At 37.8% G+C, this 21,313-nt stretch overlaps 1 protein-coding gene across 2 annotated transcripts in view; it reads left to right on the forward strand.

Annotated features, from left to right (window-relative positions):
• PDE1A (phosphodiesterase 1A) overlaps window positions 1-21,313 on the forward strand; it is a 236,704-nt gene that overhangs the window by 135,778 nt on the left and 79,613 nt on the right. For both annotated transcript variants that reach the window (XM_035007595.1, XM_035007596.1), the window contains exon 2: window positions 4,926-5,039. In XM_035007595.1, the coding sequence (XP_034863486.1) occupies window positions 4,926-5,039 (114 nt within the window). The remainder of the gene's footprint in view (window positions 1-4,925; window positions 5,040-21,313) is intronic.

Raw genomic sequence — 21,313 nt, forward strand, 5'->3', positions numbered from 1 at the left:
GGGTAAGAGTAGACCCTTCCTATTCCTGATGTTTGGAGGAAAGTATTCAGTTATTTAACTTTACTAATGACATTAGCTGTAGATTTTTATATAACCTCCATCAAGTGAGGAAGCTCTTCTCTGTTCCTAATATACTAAGAGTTTCAGTGAGCAATTGATGTTGGATTTTGTCAAGTGCTTTTTGAGTATTTATTGAGATGATCATATGGCTTTTCTTATTTAGTTTCTTAATATAATGTTACATTGATTAATTTTTCAATCTTATAACAACCCTGCATTCCTGGGATAAATCTTTTTTATGATATACTATTCTTTTATACATTTGTGGGTTTGATTTCCTAAAATATTAAGGATTTTTACATTTATGTTCATGAGGAATATTTATTGATATGTTGCTCCTCTTCCTCCACCTCCTCCTCCTCTTCTTCCTTCTTCTTCTTCTAATGTTTTCATCTGGTTTTGTTATAAGGGTAATTTTGACCTCTCAGAATGACATAGGATTAGGACATAGGATTTTTCTGGAAAAGTTTGCAGAGCATATGTGTTTTTACTTCCCGAAATTTTTGACATAATTCACCAATAAAACCATCTGGGCCTGAAGTTTTCTTTATGTTAACATCTTTGCAAATTTAGTTTACCCATTTCTTTCTGAGATTTGGTAGCATGTGTCTTTTAAGGAAATTGTTCATTCTATGAATTGTTGAATTTATTGGCATAATGCTGTATATATTATTGTGTTTTAATAATGACTTTTAACATCCTTGCCTTCTAATTCTATCATCTTTGCCATATTTGGGTCAAGTTTGGCTGGTTGATTTTTGTCCTCATTATGGACCATTTTTCCTGCTTCTTTGCGTCCCTCATAATTTTTTTTACTGGGTGAAAAACCAATTGGGAAAACATCATGTACCCAAAATTGAAATTATAAGGAAGCCAGAGAAATTTCAGTTTTGTTAGTGAGGAGTAAATGAAGTGTGGTTTTGTTTCTAAGTTGTGAGAGAACACAATGGATGGTAATCTTCAAAGGGCTCATGATATAGGCAGCACCCCAGATATGCTTAGTTACTAAACATGATTCAGACAGTTAAAGATGGGATATGGAGGTGTTTCAGTAAGAGAGAAGAGCTTCAATTTAGGATGATGAGAGAATGTTTGAGGAACAATGACTAAATCAGTTTTCTTGGAAATTAGGGTTGTATAAAAAAAGTAATGAGGAATGTATGCATTTCAACATTTGACCATATTAAGTGCATATATGCCATCCCCAGAGATTGCAAATACCTTGAAGACAGGTACTGTGGTGTATACCCAGGTGCCCATGCATTATGTGTGTGTGTGTGTGTGTGTATCCTTACATATGCATTCATATATATTCTTACATGTATTCATATATATATCTCATAGCCCCAGGTATAGTACTAAATGCTAAATATTTATTTAACTGACTTGGATTTTTAACACTTTTTTGGCAATATCATCTGCTTATAAATAGCTGGTCTATGATGTTTGATACAATAGCTGTTAACTTGTTTTACTACCCAACAGGGTAGCCAGTGGAGTCTCCAACCCAGCAATCAGTGGAAGCTGCACAGATTAGAACATCTAATATATCTATTTAACCTAAGCTTTGGGAACAAGAAGAACATACCTAGACCTTGCATTAAGAACACAGTTTTTCACTATGCTTCCCTACTCTGATGAAAGAAACCAAATCATGGGGTGCCTCGGTGGCTCAGTCAGCTGAGGAACCAACTCTTGATTTTGGCTCAGGTCATGATCTCAGAGTCGTGAGAGTGAACCCCACGTCGGGCTCCATGCTGGGCATGATCCTGCTTAAGATTCTCTCTCCTCCCCCTGTCCCTCCCTTCCTCAAAATAAATAAATAAATAGAAACATAAATAAATAAATATTAAAAAGACATTTTACTAAATTAAGAGAACTTGTTTTTTATGCACATGACTGTGATTTCTTTTTTAGTTCTGAGAATTAACCCACAGGATGGCTGAGGTATTAGGTAAATATAGTTACCTTTTTTAAAAAAATTAAAATTTGTATAGATATATGTAGTAAAGCCTTAATACCTTAGAACCCACTAATTTAGAAATTATGATCATTTGAAAATGATTCACGAAGATGTTTGACCTTGTATCATCTATAAAGAGAGTGAAATAATAGCCTAAATAAGATTGTTGGGGATTATTGTATGCATAAGTTGACTACAAAAGCAAGTTCACAATTGGAATAATAATTATATTAATTATTCCATTAACCTGCTGTTCTGATTATAAATAATCTGTTTACAATACAACAGTTTTCATTTTCCGTAAATAGAATTTTGCACTCGGTAGAGAAAATTTGGTGCATACAGGCAAAGGAGATAAAAGAGAAAGAAGTCCCAGTAACCTCCAAATCTATATTTCCTTCCAGTCTTTTTGGATTGACATAGTGAGTTTTGGAGTGTGTGTGTGTGTGTATATGGGATGTAGAGGTGGTTATGATTTTATAGTTATAACCTTATCTAACTTAACCTTATCTAACTTGATTTTCTGATTAGGTGGTAAAACCTTTTTGGAGTATTTTTGGAGTATTTTTTCAGAGCAATTTCTTGTGTTAGATTATAGGTTTATACCCATAATAAAATATAAAAATTCATAACCTTTGTTGTTTTTAAACCACATCAAGATGTCTCTGTGAAACAGCATGTTCCTTGTCACTGGTTTCATCGGGTCTTATCTGCTGATGGGATGATACCCCTGAGAACAACTGCAGGCTGTCATGATTTAGGAAGTGCACCTATGGGTAGCTTCCCAGGGACATCCCCTTTTCATTTTCTATGATTTTGCCATTCTCGAGTTCTTTATTTTGAGTCATTTCTTATTTGACTTATCAGTTAGGATTGGGTTCAGCTGCACATAAAAGTCTCAAAATAATAGTAGCTTAAATACAACATTTTTTTTTTCTCATGAAATAATTTCAGAGGTAGGTGACTTCATTCAGGTAGATTGACAGCATGGGACTCAGGCCACTGGCATCTTCTTTCTCTGCCATTCTTAGTGGGTAACTTCCTATTGCCAGGTGGCCTCATGATCCTAAATGGCTGCTGGACCTTGAGACAGTTCCACTACATTTGGGCAGCAAGGAACTGGCAAGGATAAAAGAGAATGCCTTCCAGCTGAGTTAGCCCTCTTCAAAATCATTGTTCTGAAACTCTTACTCAACAACCTCCTATTACTCTCCTTGGCCGGAAAGCAGTTGAATGACTATACTAGCTTCAAGAGAGCCTGAAAAATGTAGTTTTTTAGTGGAGAAAATTGCGAATTCAAATAAAAAAGAGTTTATTTATTCCGAAGAAGAGAAGCCAATCATCTGAAGTACTTAGTGCTTTTAAAAGTACCTCATACAACCACCAAATACAACCACATTGTAGCAAGTAATTTTCACAAGAAGGATACATGAGTGGTATATGTTTAAGTCATTGCAGAGCTGTGACTCTTTCTTTTGCTCTCACACATAAAAGGCAATTTCACTAAGTATAATGTGCTTGGGTCAATAAGCATTACAAAAATCTCAGAACACTCTATGTGTTACTCCATTATCATCATATTCAGACAGGCTTAATTTTTCCTTTCTCAGTAACCTGTTTTAGTTGTTATCTTTGTTTTGTTTTACTTTGCTGACTGTATGAATAGACTTTTTTAAATTAACACATAGATTTTATTTTGCTTTGTTATTTTCTGCTAATATTTTATCTTACAAAAATGTATGGCACAAAAAATAATTGTAGATTCCTGAAGAAGTTTTAGTCTAGGTGTGGCTTTTTTCCCATGGAGAAATAAAGTATTTGTCAAAACTCTTGCTGAAATTTTTAACTCATCTTTAAACCCTTAGCCTTGGTATTAGAAATCATCCAAAATAAATTTTCAGAAAATCTGCTACGCTATCTCTAAGACAGTGCCTAAAAGTAGATACACTCCATTCTCTCTAAAATACCTTTGTTCAGGAATGGAATTAAATTTCGTCTCCTAATAGGAAAATGGATAAATAGTCCTCACATTGTTTATCTATAATATGTAGAGAGTAAAGAATATGTTTTCCTTTTCTGCCTCATATAGGGTAATATCTTCAGAAACACTTGGTTTATAATTAATGCACAGAAGTTTCTGAAAATGTTAGGAACTTACAGAAGTATTGGTATTCATATTATCTCACTCCATATCTATTGCTACATAAAAAATTAATCCTCAAATTTAATGTCTTGAAACAACAATATTAATTATCTCACAGTTTCTGTGAGTCAGGAATCCAGACATGGCTTAATTGATCCCTATGCTTTAAAATTCCTCAGGAAGTTGGAACATTGTATGTGCAAAAGAAGAGAAAATATTGTACAGATTCGCCTCAGGTGAAAAATCATTTCAGTAAAAACAAGAAGCATACATACATATATTTTTTTTCTCATCATAATTGTATTTTCTCAGATATTTTGCCTTTCTTTTTGTCTTTATTGCTATATACTGAATAATTGCTACAGTAGTGATATAAATAGTACCCTTTAAATAATTTTTAGTGCCAAATCTGAAGAAGGAGAACAGCCATAGAATAAATTCTAGTGTCAGGAATATACTTTTATGGAAATATTTCTATTGTTTTGAATTTTCAGAAAGACTATCCTTGAAATATAGTACCTAAAATAGCAATCTACCACCCTAATATTATTGAGAGGTGAATATAATTTTCAAGAGTTGTTCAAGTGACAAAAACTGAACTTAAATTATATCAAAAAAATTCCTGAAAATATTTCTATTTGATGGGCTAGAAAGATATATTACTGGTTTAACTTGATTTGTGTATTTAATACTGGACTATTTTCCACATAGTTATAATAAATCTCTTATTTCTCTTTTTTGACTACTTTTTTGAAACAGACTAAGATGCTTAGTGAAGCAGCTGGAAAAAGGTGATGTTAACATCGTAGACTTAAAGAAGAATATTGAATATGCAGCATCTGTGTTGGAAGCTGTTTACATTGATGAAACAAGGTGCGTTTTAGCCTCCCTACCCTTCTATCTTCTTCGCCTCCCTTCCCTTCTATCTTCTTTGCCTCTCTTATCTTTTCCTCTTTCTTGGCCTTCACTTATCTCAAATATGAATTGAGCATATCTTAGTCATGAAACCGGAATAAAGATCTTATTAAAATTTAAAGAGTTTTTCTTCATGTAGCTATTTAACTGGACTGTGATCCTTTCTTTAAAAATACACATTTTAATCCAAATAGGTGAACATAAAAAAAATAGTTAAACAATTAAGTCCTAAATGAACAAACTAAAGTCTCCTCTCTCCCTACTCTCATTGTCTTTAGGTGCAGATTTGTAAACTCAGAGACAGATGTAGGCTTATATAGATTTTCACTGATATAAGGATTTTCCTATTATCTCAAGATTCCAGAGTTCCTGCTGAGAAAATGGATGTCGCATGTCCACACATTCTCATAAGATGTCCTGTCAGAATCTCTGTGCAGGGCTTGCTAAGAGACGGTCCCAAAAGTGTATTCAGTCATCACCTAGACCTTATCACCTAGCCTCATACTTAGCAGAGTGGTAAGGAGATAACAAAATGCGGATTTATTTGAAGAGGGTTCTAAGCCTGGTGCTGTGGCTGTTGACCAGGTCATTTGGCAATATTTGGATACATTTTGGTTTGGTTGGTGGGAGTGTGCTACTGTAATGTGATGGGTAGAGGCTGGAGATACTGCTACAAATCCTACAATGCACAGGAAAATCCCCCACAACAAAGAGTTATCCAGCCCCAAGTGTCAATAGAATGGAGGTTAAGAAACCTTGGCCTTAAGAGAGAACTGTTCATTTTCCCTTTTTTTCCTCTAAGAGGGTACTTACCTCAGAACCTCAAGAGGGCATCCTGAGAATCCTAATGCTACTAGAAGGCTCAGTGGAGTATATGAGAGTTTGTAAGAGATTTGACCACTATCTCTTGGAGTTTAGAGTGTACTAAGACTGGTTCCTGATTGTCATCTCAACAGAGATAAAGGTGGCAGGCTGATTCAGACTACCTTGAATTCACAGGTAAAAGGGACACTGTGGAGGAAGAGACATGTCCCTCCAGAGTTTAGCACAGAAAAGGCACTAAGCTTTTCAAAGTCATGAGGCAAGTGAAGTAGAAGTCTTTTGAAGGGATTGACCAGTAGTGGAAGAAAACTGACTTCAGAAGACGAAAAAGAGTCTGGCTGCATGGGGTGATTGTTGAACAAACCAGGGAGAAATCATAAATATGCAGCCCAAATATCAGAGAACACATAACATCCAAGAGGGTTGTAGCAAGTTCTCTGAAGGATACACAAAAGCTCCCCAGAAGAGAAAGATAACCAGCATTTGGGCATTTGTCCCATAGATGACAACAAACACATCAGTCTTGTAACACCCTCTGACTCCTGTAATTTCTGCTACCCCCCCACCACATTGTTGAACGATGAGAAACAGCAGAGTGAGTGGGACAGATGATGGGACATGGAGAGTGTGGACATCCATCATTCCCCTTCACTTCTGTAGGTATCCATGCATGAGTCAGGCCTGAGCTTGGCAAAGGCGAGAACTGTTAAACCAGATGTGAGACTGAAGTTCTTACATATCCATGTGTACTGGGCTTAAACACACACACACACACACACACCCCACTTGTTGTTTCACAGGTTAAAATTCACATGATTTAAAAATAAAGATAATGTAAAAAGGTGCCTTATGAAAGTCTTGCCTCCACCCTTATCCCATCCCAATCTACTCATATTTCCAATTCATAAATTTCTTATGTTTATTTCCAATGATTTATTACAAATTTTTATTTCATATTTTTCTCTTCTCCTTTTATGGAAGTTAGAACACTATATATATATATATAGTGTTTCATGTTGCTTTCCTTCCCCTAAGGAAACTTGGAGATCTTCCTATATCAGGTACTGACCTTTTTAATATCAGACCATGAGAATTTTCACTAATAACAGACAGAAAAATGCATGGTGATTTTTTTCTTTGTCCCCAGAACAGAACTCTTCTGTTAAAACATGATTTAGAGTCATAAATTGTGTGTGTGTGTGCGGGGGGTAATCATAGGCACACTTTTAGATTATAAACTTTATGCAGAATTGCTTTCCTGGTTAACTTTCACTGAATATATATAATGTATATAATTCTCCTAAGTGAACAGAGATTCAAAGTGTAAATTTAAAAAATCTGATGTTTCTGTAATTTCCTTGCTCCTTCATTTTCACGTATGCTCTTCATTGTTCACAAATTGAGTGAATGTTCACAAATTGAGTGTTTAAGATTTCTTCAATCTGTCCTTGACATTTTATTTTTTGTATTCATTTATAAAACTAAAGAAATTTTATCTTAAGGAATTACTTGGAGATTTACAAAATTTGTTCATAATGGCATAATGTTAACTATCTGGTTTCTCTAAATACATCTTGTCTTTCATTTGATAGATTATTATATGCTATATTTATTAAGTTTCCCAGAAAATTATGATTCTATGGATATGTTGTTAACTTAGTTCTCCATGATCCCTAACTCGTCTACACATATGTTACATTTCTAAGTATAGTTACTTTTCATTTGAAAATTGCTCTTTTAGAAAATTGCTTTTTTGTGGGAAGAAAAAAATGCTTAACTGCTTCATAGTAGAACTGGTGTGTGTGTGTATGTGTGTGTGTGTGTTCTCTTAAAAAAAAAAAAATCCCAGCTCTTAACACTACATCATTCCCAGTGTTTACTCAAATGACACAAACCTTTTCACTATTTTATTTCAAGGCTTCCATGCCTCCATGGCATCTTGATTTTTAAACTGGATTAATAATACTGCCCCACATTTGGATCATCTTCCAAGGGCTCATATTAGTCTCCCCACAACCCTATGTGTTACTTTCTGCACTTTACTAATAAGAGAACCAAAGCTCTTAGAAGTAAACAGGTTTGCCAATGGTCACAGATGTAGGCTTTGTCAAAACTAGGGACAGAAACTAAGGTATGGCTTCTCTTCTCTCTCTTAGTATTCTTCTCTCTATAATTGGCATCGTCTCAGGATGGTTTTTAATGACCTCTGAAAGATTAAGATGACAATGTGTAAAACATTCTGACAGTTGGAATTATAGATCCTAGAAAAACAATACCTAACATTTATTACTAAAAACCTCTTATTATAGCCTGCTATGTGCCAAGAACTCTTTTAAGCATTTTAATGCACTATTTCATTTAACCATCACAGTAATCCCATGACCTAGAAACTTTATTATTACCATTTTACATACCTCATACATATGAGGAAATACACTGACAGAAAGGTTACATAGCTTACCCCAGCATCTCATCTGCATCTCTTCAGTAACATCTGACTTTGGCGACTTTGGAGACTTCCTGGAAATTTTGATGAAAGCTCACATGCTGTCAGAGTTGTCAGACCCAGTGTTGTGTGGCTTGTGTTTGTATCACTTCCAACTCTGCCTTCAGTGATGCCACATTGGTAGCTTGAAATTGGCTACAGTGGGAGTATTTATTTACACCATGGAAACTGGGAAATGCAACAAATCAGGATTTGTTTTTTCTGGAGAGCCTGTGGTTAAACATTTACCATAATGCCACTGGTTAGACCTAAGATTATCTCTTATGAATCTACTAAGGCCATGATTTATGATCAAAATATCAACTAGAAATTTTAGAGCAATAATCCTTGATGTGATTTGATTTCCAATGAACTTAGTAAGACACAGCAGTAAACTGAGAATGTTTTTGTTGAGATGCATATACAATTATTAGAGTTTGACTTTGGAATATTAGTAAAACAGATGATTTAGGAAGAGAGATGAAGAAGCATTTAGGTGCTTTTAAACTTTATATAAAAAACCTGCTGAATTCTGAGATGTTTTTAATGGAAAATTCTCTTTCTAGAAAAAAATGGTTTAGGGGCGCCTGGGTCCCTCAGTCGGTTAAGTGTCTGCCTTCAGCTCAGGTCATGATCCCAGGGTCCTGGGATTGAGCCCCACATTGGGCTCCCTGCTCAGCGGGGAACCTGCTTCTCCCTCCCCCTCTCCCTCTGCTGCTCCCACTGCTTCTGCTCTCTCTGTCAAATAAATAAATAAAATCTTTAAAAAAAAAAAAAAGGAAAAAATGGTTCAGTGAGTATTCCAGCGAGGCATTGTTTTTTTTTAACTTGGGCTGGACTGCAGAAAAAGGTCAACACATAATAAAGCAGGATAAAACAAATTATTAATTGGTTTAACCCCCCCCCCCACACACACACCTTTTCCTGTTAAGCTTTCGTGACTGCCAGGTTTCAGTTAAGAAAACAAATCAAAACAAAAAAAATGTCTTTTGAAGGATGATTTAAGCGAGAAAAATAAAAACGGAGTTTCTGACAGAATTTGAATTCTGACCTTCTTTGAAGGATTATAACATAATTTCCTTATGAATACAACTGTTTGTTGGTTTTTTAACAAGACATTTTCAAATGTAAATGCCAATATTTTATGAGTTCTGCTTTTGAAAGTGTCCCTAGAGGCTACTGTTTTTCAAAGCTGCAGAGTTGTAAGTCAGAAGCATGTGGCCTTAAGGGAAAAAAAAAACAAAAAACAAAAAAAACAAACCTGTTCGATTGTCCTTATTTAGATTGGGATATTGCCAGGCAAACTTGCATCCTCAGCCTCATAAATTGCTATTCATGAGGGGAGGCAGCTGACTGGGAGGTATACTTTCAGAGATGGATATTATGTTTACTAATACCACCTAATAACACAATTTATATCTTCATCTTGTTAATGTGAACCAATCCAAGTTTTAGGATTACCATAGTTAGAGCACAGACTCTTGATTCAGAAAGAATGGGTTGTTCAAAGCCTGGATCCTCTGCTCAATACTTCCTTTCTTTAAACAAATTACTTAACTTCTCTATTTCCTAGCTTTATCATCTGTAAAATAAGAATAATGACAATGCTGGCCTCATAGGGTTGATCTGAGGATTAAATGACAGAGTAAAAGTTAAATAATAACCACTACTTTTGTCTTACTAATAAAAATGCAGATACCTCTAGGATATATATCATATTAAAATATAGAATTTATACTTCCAAGTGAATCAAATAATTTCCTGAAAGTAGTTTTTGATCCTGAAAAAAAAAAAAAAATGAAGACAGGTGGGCTATAGTTACCTGGAAGTGAAAGCAAAGTCCAAACTGATGGAAAGGAATCTTAATAGGATACACATCTTGATAACAACATTCTCAGTTAACTTCTGTGTCTTACTAAGTCTAAGGGTCCTTCATTTTGTGAGAGATTAATTTGAGCAAGAATGCAGTTATGTCAATCAGGATTTTCAGAAGTTATTCTAGTAGAAAGTGAGTGAAGTTTGGAGCACTTTAGAGTCTAAGCCCCTTGAAATCATCGAGTACAGGGATTTACCAACAAATATTCACTCATGAAACAAATCGTTACTGAGCACCTGAAGTGAATACAGACACAAGGTCAGCAGAATCAAGAGGACAGTTGTGCACACAGCTGGTGTCTAGAACTGGCTCAAGAGCTATGAAGACAAACCTAGGCATAAGGACAAATGTTGCAAGTAAGAAACAGATAGGTTCTGAGTTAGGGAGAGAAACCCAAGCACGCTGACAGATTATAGGAGGAAACACTAAAGAGCTGCACTCAGTCATAATCAGAGGGAGTAACAGCGAGTAAGAATTGTACAGAGTTAAGATTCCAAACTAGATAGGATTGGACTTGCAGGTATTCCTTAAAGTTAATGAGTTTTGTTCTCTGGCAAAGCTCCCCGTGCTCATTCTTAAATGCATGGCTTCTAACAAAAGGACTTAATTTTTTAAAAACGTCTGGAGGGGCGCCTGGGTGGCTCAGTTGTTTAAGCGGCTGCTTTTGGCTCAGGTCATGATCCCAGGGTCCTGAGATGGAGTCTTGCATCGGGCAGGGAGCCTGCTTCTCCCTCTGCCTGCTGCTCTCCCTGCTCATGCCCTCTCTCGCTCTCTCTCTCTGGCAAATAAATAAATAAAATCTTAAAAAAAATAAAAACGTCTAGAACATGCTAGATATATGAGCATTGGAGTTCAGAAATATAGTGTCAGAAATGTGAATTTGGGGATTGCAACACAGCGGTCTCAGATTTTTTTATGCTTTATTTTTATAATTGGAATTCCTTTGCTATTTCAAAGTGTTCCCTATCCTAAAGTTTTTGGGAATGCTCAGTGAGTGTTTACTTATTTTACCCATCTTTCCTGGTTGTCACTTTCCTCTGCAGCCAGCTCTCTGGCTTCAAACTGCTGAATTGTTCCTCTGCAGGTCCCCTATTTTCCTCTCAAATCCAGCAATCCAAAGGTGGGTACTACTCCCCAGCGTGAGCTCAATGCTTTCCTCCAGCTCCCCAGACTGATGCTAGACTCAGCTGTAACTGCTCTAAGGCCTTCCTGATGGATGCTCTCAAAACCTACAATGCAACCCCTTCTGTAGAGGTCCCCTCCCAGGCATTTATCTGCATCCTCTAAAGTCTAAGCCCATCTTCCAGACGCCAGCTTATCATCACCTATGGGAGTGCCTTTCAGCATATTTTCCCACTCTGAGTTCAGGACCTTAAGCTCCAAGGCTGAGAGAAAGGAAGGGGGCTATCAAAATTAACGTCAAATTGTGCGTTCATCTCAAGGATCAACAACTATGTTCAAAGACTATGCAGTCTAAATCTACATTTAGACGCTAAATTTGCAGCAATGCAACTGTGTTCCTAATGAGGACAATTATGTACATTACTGTTCAGAGTGGTTCATCTCTTGCAGGCACATTGTCTCAATCTTCTATATGTCAGAGTAGGGCCTTCACCTTACTTTTGTGTAGCTAATGGACCAATTGAAAAGATTTTTCATATAACAAAAGAGCAGTCTTTCTCTGAAGGTAAAATAAAGCCTCTGAAGAAAAAAAAAAGCAAATTATTTTTTGACTTTTCAAATGTGCATTTTTCTCACCTCTAACCATTAAGCTTTCAAATGCTCTTGGAGTTCCATCTCAATATGGGTCACCATGCAACCTTACTAACCGAAGTCAGGGGACAGGATGAAATGTCAGATAGAGGTGTGGAGTGGGAGGGTAGTCAAGGACAGATATGGGAAAGGCAGGCATTGAAAGTTAGGCATGGAGCTACCAGAAAGGAGACAGAGGAAGACTAGATCCAGAAGCAAGAGGCATATCTGAAGATAGGAAGCACCAAAAGCCAGTGGAGAGCTGGGTTACTGAAAAGGGTAAATCAAATACCACAGGGAGAACCACTGAATGCAGTTAGGAGATCCCTGTTGCCTTTGAGTGGAGTTTCAGTAGAAAAGCTGGCCAGATTATGGTAGTATGAAGAATTAATGTGGAACAACTCAAGAAGAAATTAGATTATTTTTCAAGAATTTGTTAGTGTAGGAAAAATCCAAAATAGAACAATCTATTAGTAGGGACATTTACTTGTTTGTTTTATACTTTTTATAGAATGGAAGGCTTCCGTTAGCCTGGAGACAAAGAGTGAAAATGATATTTGGGTTAAAGAGAAATAATATTTATAGAAAGATTAGGTGAGAAGTTATCCTTAGGAAGTTACCTAGGAAAAGAGATAAATAGCCAAGCACAACTGGAATATATAGATAAAGATGGAGCTAACAGTGCACAGCTAAGCCCTTCAAATGAGCAAAATGTAAGTAGCATTGCAAAATCAGAAAGTTTAGCTACTATTTATGTTTTTAAAGATTTTATTTTTTTATTTGAGAGAGAGAGAGAGTGCACAGCAGGGGAAGTGGCAGAGGAAAAGGGAGAAGCAGATTCCCCGCTGAGCAGGGAGCCCGATGCAGGACTCAATTCCAGGACCCTGGGATCACAACCCCAGCTGAAGGCAGACACTTAACTGACTGAGGCACCGAGGCGCCCAGTTACTATTTATTTTAAACTCACTTGTTCAGCATGAAGCACTACGATACTTATGGCCAAAATATAGACCATGGATTATAAAACTAAGGGTTCAATGTGACATTGGAGAGCAACCCCTTTGTGATTAGTCGCTACAACCTGCACATCATGATGGCACTGACTCATGTGTACTCCATGGACATTTAGAGCCAGCGCAGGCAAGAAGGGAAAAAAAAGAGTAGGACTAATGAACACCTTTCATGACTATTTTCATTGTAAGTGACAGGAAGCCCAACCAAACCACCTTCAAGAAAGTCTCACTGCCAAAACATTGATGGCTATTGCTGACAAAAGCATAGGTAACTCTGGGCAAAAATGATGTCAAGGGAGCCACTTCTGTGTTTCACTCGTCCTGTAATGGCCTCCTTTTGATCCTTTGAGTGGTAGCAAGACAGCAATAGTATTCTCAAGCTTTATAGCCTCACACCTTCAAATCCAGCAGGAATGAGAAAGGGTTTCTTACCCAGAGGCTCCAACAAACACAACCTTTATGTTTCATGGATTCTAGTCACGTAGTATGTGTATCCCTCAAACAGTGGGTCCAGGGGAGTTGGATATTTAAGTGCGGCAGTCAAACATCTCATGAGGCAGGTAAGAGATCAATTTTATTTAAATCACATGCCAAAGAATTGAGAATGGAGGAGAGTACTTTGCTAAACAACAACAACTTTGTCTTCTCTGGAGTAAAAATTAACATGTTTATGTTAGTACCACATGCGAGGGACCTGGATCAAGATTTGTGTGAGATGTTGAACAACTCCTATCCAGGCTTTGCTCCTACTAAGGATGAGCCTCTGGGCAAGAGTTTTTGATTTCCTTTTTCCCTAGTCATTGGTTTTTTAACATGGAAGATGAAGTCTCCAGTCCATTTCTGTTCTGGAATCCTGTGTTTTTATCCATGGTTGCAAAGTCCCATGTAAAGACCTACTCATGCCTAACCTACTCTGGTCACCATCAGGGTGACAGGAGGGAGCTGCTTATCATTGGCTTAGTGAGGGAGCATTTATAGATACCGGCTCTTGTATATTTTAGATTGCTTTTATTTGGAGGAGTCTCGGAGGAAATCAATTTGAAGGGTATGTGCTAAGACACTGTTGGAGCTTGGTGAATCACTAAAAAGCAAATTCTGATTTTTATGAACTCCATTTTGATGGTGCGAGTTGTAGGGAGGGGTGGTTGTTTGGAGTGCTGTGTTTGTAGGCTGTTCTCACCCTGTGGATGGAGTGTGAAAACCAGGCTTAGAAAAAGTGGCAGTACATTTCGCTTGATTTTCATATTTTCTGTCCATCTGTGGTATATTACTTTCTATAAACTTTCAAAAACAGCCAGACTAGTGAAAAGGGAAAAAAAAATTTAACCAGATCTTTTGAGAGATGACTAACAAGAAAAAGCTCCATGTATTATATAAGATCTTACTGTTTGTGAAATTTGGGGTCAGAAAAATATAAATGAATATTTACTAGATTTGAAAGAGATATAAATTTAGGAGCACCTGGGTGGCTCAGTTGGTTAAGTGTCTGCCTTCGGCTCAGGTTATGATCTGAGGGTCCTGGGATCGAGCCCCGCATCTGGCTCCCTGCTCAGTGGCGAGTTTTCTTCTCCCTCTCTCTCTGCCCTTCCACCCCAACTTGTGCTCTGTCTCAAACAAATAAAATTATTAAAAAAGGAGAAAGATATAAATTTAAATATTGTTCTTTCCTAACAAAGATATTAATAACAATTAAGATTGTTTGACAATTAACTATACCCAAGGCAACATATTATGCATCTTGCATATATGATTGTATATAATTCTCAAAAAATCCTATGAATTAGATATTTATATTATTTCCACTATAAAGTTAAGAAACTTGAGGCATGAAGAAAGCAAATGGACTTGCTCAGGATCATATAATTATTGTCAGAGACAAGTTTAAACTTAAATCCAACATTAACTCTTCTTCCTCGTCAACAGAACCCATTTTTTTTTTTCCAATTATTCACTCTCCTCTGCAAAGACAAGTGATTCAGGGAAGATCAACCCCAGGCCCAGGGTCACAATGAGTGAAATTCTAATTGATTTAAACCAGTAATTAGCCTCCGATTCCCTAACCAAAGAGTTTATATATGGATGCACGATGCAATTCTGGCTAATGGAATATAAAAGGAAGACTGATGGGGGTGTGCGCAAATGCTTTCCTCTCCATAAAATGGGAATCCTGTGCATCTGGGTTTTGCTGTATCTGGGTGTGATGTTTGAAATTGGTACAACCATCTTGCCATAAGCATAAAGCTAAATCTAACATTAAAGGTGATAGTATAGAAAGATGGAAGAAACCTGAGTCCCTGATATTATTCACCTGCTGATTTTAAAAATCCCTTCATGGAATCAATCTACCTTTAGTTTTCTTCTTAAGGAAAATAGTAAATCTCCCTCCTATTTAAGCTGCTTGAGGTTAGGGTTGATGTCACGTGCTGTTGAGAGCATCCTAACAGCCACATAGGTCTGCCTTATTTCAAAGCTCAAATTCTTAATCTCTAATCCATCCGGGAAGTCGTTTTACCCTAATAAGAAGTCCTAAAACAAAAGTTTGATTTCTAAGTTAGCTACTTAGAATTCACATTCTATTTTCCCTTAAAACAAGGTAATAGGTTGATTCAGTTTCCAAGGTAGCCCATAAAACCTATTGATTCCATGATACAGCTAAACAACAATATGTGGTCCTTGGGCAAGTGTCAAGTACTAGAAAGTCAGATACTTAAGACTTTCCTCATTAAATACAAGTTATTTCCTCATTCTTTGCCATATTTTATCAGCAAGCCTACTTCCAAAGTATATTTTGCTTCTGTCTACTGTTCCTCACTTTTCTCTCATCTCCATCTCCGTCAGTCTGCTCTGTGTCACCATCATTTTTGAGGCTGTCTGTCCTGACACACACCATCCAGTTCTGCACTGGGATCTTGTTATCCTCCCATTCCACTTGGAAGTGGGGGCTGAAGGTAGGGTGGGGTATCCAGCTATCTTCTATTCCAGGATCCTGGGAATTTATTTGGGGTGTGTTGTCACTCCCCTCAGGGTTTTTCTTAGTTTGGAGAAGTCAGGCAGGATTCAGGGTCCCTTCTCAAGATCCCTTCTGTCTTCCTTTTCGACTCCTCTTGTTTAACCGAGGGCGTCTGTGCACAGTCCTAGGAATGGAAACTCTGCTCTGACTCGTGTACTCTTCTGTTGTCTTTGCCTGGGTCTTTCCCACCTTCCATGGGATCTGGATTTTGAAAAGTCAAGTTCAGGAACAGAAGTTTTCTCCCTTTAAGTAATTGTGTTTCACATATAACTTGAGTCAGTGAATGAAATCATGGCTGACTATATGGACAAAGGGCCACAGGGTAACAGCAAATATTTTAAAAAACATTTTCAGATATCATCTTTTCACACATGAAGCAGGGCCTGACTGAAAATGTTAACACATATAACATATGCATCAAAACAAACAAAAAAATGACTTTGTTGAACAACCACTAGGACTAGAGATTCTCTGCCTATGTTTTTATACATCCATTCATTTATTCAACAAATATTTATGAAGGACAATCTATATACGATGATCATTATTTTGCTATTCTGTTTGGCTCTTGTTCACTCCCTCTTGTCATTCTTGTTGTGTTTTGGCCTCATAAGTTTAGAAAGAAATACATTTTTTGTCTTCCTTCACACTCCTGTCCTCCAGATATATTGCAGCTCTTCTAAGTATCCATGTTCCACCCCAACTCAGTTGAGAAACCGACTTTTCTATTTTGCAATTAAGTAACATACAGATAATTCTCATTTGTAACATCAATATAAAATATTCATTAAGATACCTTTATGGAGATTCTCCCACCAATGCTTTCCTGATAGTTCCCCAACACTCTTCATCTCTGACAGTGAAATAATGGGCCTATGGAAATAAGCAGTGCTAAGTCCATGTAACAGAATACAACTGAATCTTGTTTTTCTGACAGAGATATTCAGTTAATTGGCAAGCCGTGAATGGATGAGAGCAGTTCTCAAACCTTCAGCATTCCTGAGAGTCACCTGGAGTGCTTGTTAAAACAGAGTGCTGGGCTCCACCCCCAAAGTTTCTCATTCAGTTGGTTGGAGCAGAGCCTTGAAGTTCCCAGGTGCTGCTGATCCTGCTGGTCTAGGAATCACACTTTGAGAACTGTGCTAGAGGATGTCAAAATAAGGCTACAAAAAAGAGAGATGAATGTTAGAAATGTAATGGTTAGAATCCTAAGGTCTTATTAAGAGTGTAGCCCAAATATTATCCCATGTGGTATGTGAGATGGTCTTGTGCTGAAATGCCTCCTTCAACCAGGAAATTCCAGCACAATAAGAGGTGCTGGAGAGGAGCGGTGCCTCAGGGCAGCAAGTCTAGGGCACAGGGGAAGCAGGCCCGTCCTTTGATTTGCGGTGTGGTCAATTCTCCCAGATCTGTGAAACTATATGCCCCTAGGCTTCATTTCTGGCCTGCAGGCCACCCTTTTCTCTACCCTAACACTCTTAGTAATCCTCAGACAGACACACAGTTAGATGAAGAACAGAATGCCCTTCTCTTATGTCTCACTTCTCTGATTAGAAAAGGTAACATATCTATTCCCTGGAAAACAGGGCAGGAAGACAATACTAGGTAGATACTGTGGTGTTGTGATAAAATGTACATAACATAAAAGCTACCATTTTAGGGCGCCTGGGTGGCTCAGTTGGTTAAGCGACTGCCTTCGGCTCAGGTCATGATCCTGGAGTCCCGGGATCGAGTCCCGCATCGGGCTCCCTGCTCGGCAGGGAGCCTGCTTCTCCCTCTGACCCTCCCCTCTCTCATGTGCTCTCTGTCTCTCTCATTCTCTCTGTCTCAAATAAATAAATAAAATCTTAAAAAAAAAAAGCTACCATTTTAACCGTTTTAAAGGTGCAATTCAGTGGAATTAAGTACATTTGCAATGTTGTGCTCTCCGCTCTCTACTTCCAGAACTTTTTCATCATCCCAAAATAAACTCTGTACCCATTAAACAATAACTCCCATTCTCCTCCTCCTCTCAACCCCTGGAAACCTCTGTTCTATTTTTTTGTCTCTATGAATTTGCCTATTTTACTAGGTAAATTTTTAAAGTAGGTAAAAGTTATTTTTGGAGATTCCTCCCACTACTTCTTTATGATCCATAGAATCTTTACATTGTTCTTTGGCTCTCCAAAGTCACTTTAACCAACTTCTTCCCATAAAATGTCTCAAACACTTCCATCCCCATGAGAGGACACCCTCCTTTCCCTTCATGTCAGAAATAGAAATCTGCTGAGACTAACTCATGTAGATGTGTAAATAACTGGGGTTCTTTGAGGACTTTCTTTGTGACAGATACTTTTCTAAGTGCTTTCCGTGCATTTAGCCATTCCGTCCTCACAACCCCACCACTAGGGATACAATTATTATCATTTCTCTTTTACTGAAAAAGAAACTGAGACTCAGGTAGGATGAAGCACATTTCCCAAGACCAACAGCAAATAGGCAATGAAGCCAGGAGTTTGACTCCAGAGGCAGTTCTCCTAACCACAGAGGATGGTTATTAATCAAAAAATTTAGTAATTAATGGAATGTGAAGCTTTGTGCCTAATGGCATGTTTTCAAAGATATTTTTGAGCTAAGAGCACTTTCTGGTGGGAAGCCAAGAGTCATCAGGCAGGCTTAAGGCAGTTTTCTGCTTCACCCGTTCCCTCCATTTCCATCTCCCAACTAACTCCAAAAATCCCAACTGTCTGAGGAACTTGACTCCTTCTCAGACTCCTCCTGCAACATTCCCCTTGCCCCTTCCGTCTGTCCTAGGGGATGGAACCTCCTGTGCCTAGGACTCTTTGTTTCCTTGGGTGGGTACGGAGGAGGCATAGAGCCGTCCTTAGACCTCAACTTGAAGAAAACGGCATCTAACTTTAACATTCTCCTTAGCTGGTCTTGTTTTAGCCAAGATTTGCCTCTTGAGAATTAAGCTAAGGTCAGCATAACTAACTTGTCTCCCCAAACTTGTCCCTGGCAAATGTGCAGTCTTAATAGTCCCTCAGATGCAATGGTCATCTTTTCACAGTTCACAAAAAAAAAAAAAAAAAAAAAAGGACTAATAAAAACAAAAGAACAAAGTTATTGCATAGACAGAAAAAGGAAAGAAAACTGCCAAAAACAACATTAACAACAAAAACTGTTGAAATAAATTTATGAGCCTGCCATCTTAAGTCCTTTTTGGAACAAGACAAGGAATAAATAAATAAATAATAAATAAACAAATAAATAAATAGCTTTGGTGGTAGCCTGGAAGAATTAATTCAAGTGTATCTCACACTCAGGAAGCAGGTTACTGACAAGTCAATATGGCATTTTGAATGTATCACCTTTTCTCATCCTGACATTTAATTCATTGTACTTCAAAGTACCCTGAAATTCCAGATATATTTCTCTATGAGAGAATGATTTGATGTACCGGTCTTGAAAAATAAATTTGAGCTTCCTCCAACCAAAAATTCCCCGGTGGGCCAAATTCTTAAGATTTTTTTTCAGATCAATTATTTTTAACCCTAAATTTCGAGGTAGAAATGGGATAGAAAATAATGTTAGTATCTCCTGAATGTGAAGGTAGTCTGGGTACTTAGTAAGAAAACATGCATTTGAGGTAAAGGGTAAGTGAGCAGTTAAAAACTTAAAACTCTGAGATCAGACTTGAGTTCAAAAGTGGCATGGTCACTCCTGGTTGTGTGACTGAGCAAATCACTGAAGGTGTCTGTATCAGTAGAATAAGGGTACTGATAATAATTGTATTTTCCTCATGATGGTATTATGAGCATTAAATGAGGTAAAACGTGGCTCCTAGCCTGATTCATAGTAAGTAAAAAAGTTAGCATTAGCATCTCTATCTATCCTCAGATAACTGAGGTCTGAGTGAAGCTTTAGTATTGCTCTTAGGGTTTTGGTTTGGTTTGGTTTGGTTTTGGTTTTGGTTTTCTTTTTGGTGGGGGACTGCAGTCAGCTCAGATCACAGATATGTGCTCATCAAAGAAATAACACTAATGGATTTACCTATGTGGGAACCACTTACCGCCCCCCCCCCCAAATATCCATACTGCAAAACGATCCACTTCTCTTAATCCCCCAGCCATCCCTGGAGGGCTCACTTGGAAGATATTTACCATGTATGAGTTCAGTACTATCCTTAGCCCAGGGCCAGTATAACTGCTTCCCTGAACACTGCCCCTCATTTTAGAGTGCTCAACGATGGCTCATGTCTGGTGTGACCCTCCCCATGAGGTGGTAAGTCTTCAAGCCAAGGACAACTTGAAACACATGCCCCTCTCCCTCATCTAGGTACTTGGACTATAGAATTCCCTATCCTGCCCATTGTGCTCCTGTCCCATATTCTGGACACTGAGATCCCAGAATTCTCTGCCCAAAAGTCCCCTAGTCTGCTCCGAAGTCTTAGTGGGCTCCTTTCTTAGGTCTTTCCTCCTGAGTGGGCCAGAACACTGTTGATATGGGTACCCCTCCACCTCTAAAGAGTAGCCAAGAAGCAGCTGCTTTCAAAGCTGGGCAGGTTGATGAGAATATTGAGGGAGGCTGCAGTGTCCACCTGCTTACACAGTAAGGCCAGGCTTTTATGAAACTTCTTAAAAGGTAGGAGGATAGAGCACATTTAATAATTCATTCATTTGATATAAAACTTTAAACTATTTAATTATATGGTATTTGGGAAAAATGTGCTCCTGCCCTGGGCCCAGCAAATATTAGGGGCAGAACTGAAAGACTTGGTGGCTTATTGAAATGTATCCTTTATAAGAAGAGTAAAGCAGGGAAAAGAAAATTTCAACCCTAAGCAGCCAGTTTCTAACTGTGTCCAGCACTCGAATCTTAACACTCAGTAGGTGCAAATGTGGGCACCAATTGCCTGGAAATAACTGTGTGGGTACACTGGTGTAACCATTTTCCAAGAGTCCACTGTGGACAGAAATATTTTCACTGATGTAATTGTAAAAGTCAAAATCTCATGACCTCTCCTTCCATGGCCACCTCCTTCTTTATTCCCTTCCCCTGAAAATTTTCTAGTTCAAAAAATAAGCCCTTTGGGAGTTGTGTCATCTGATTTCAAGAGAAAATTTGGGATATAAATAACTTCCAAGGGTCAGTTGGACACTGATTGGATGGAGGGTCAGTTTTCACAGCTCCCTGGCCCCCCATCTACCCTTAGTTCATGTTTAAGGATCCTTAACTTTCTGCTTTATTGACGCTCTTAGGACTCAAAAAGAAAGAAAGAAAGGAAAGAAAGAA

This window comes from Mirounga leonina, unplaced genomic scaffold, assembly GCF_011800145.1.
Source record: "Mirounga leonina isolate KUSES-001 unplaced genomic scaffold, KU_Mleo_1.0 Mir_151, whole genome shotgun sequence".
Taxonomy (NCBI): domain Eukaryota; kingdom Metazoa; phylum Chordata; class Mammalia; order Carnivora; family Phocidae; genus Mirounga; species Mirounga leonina.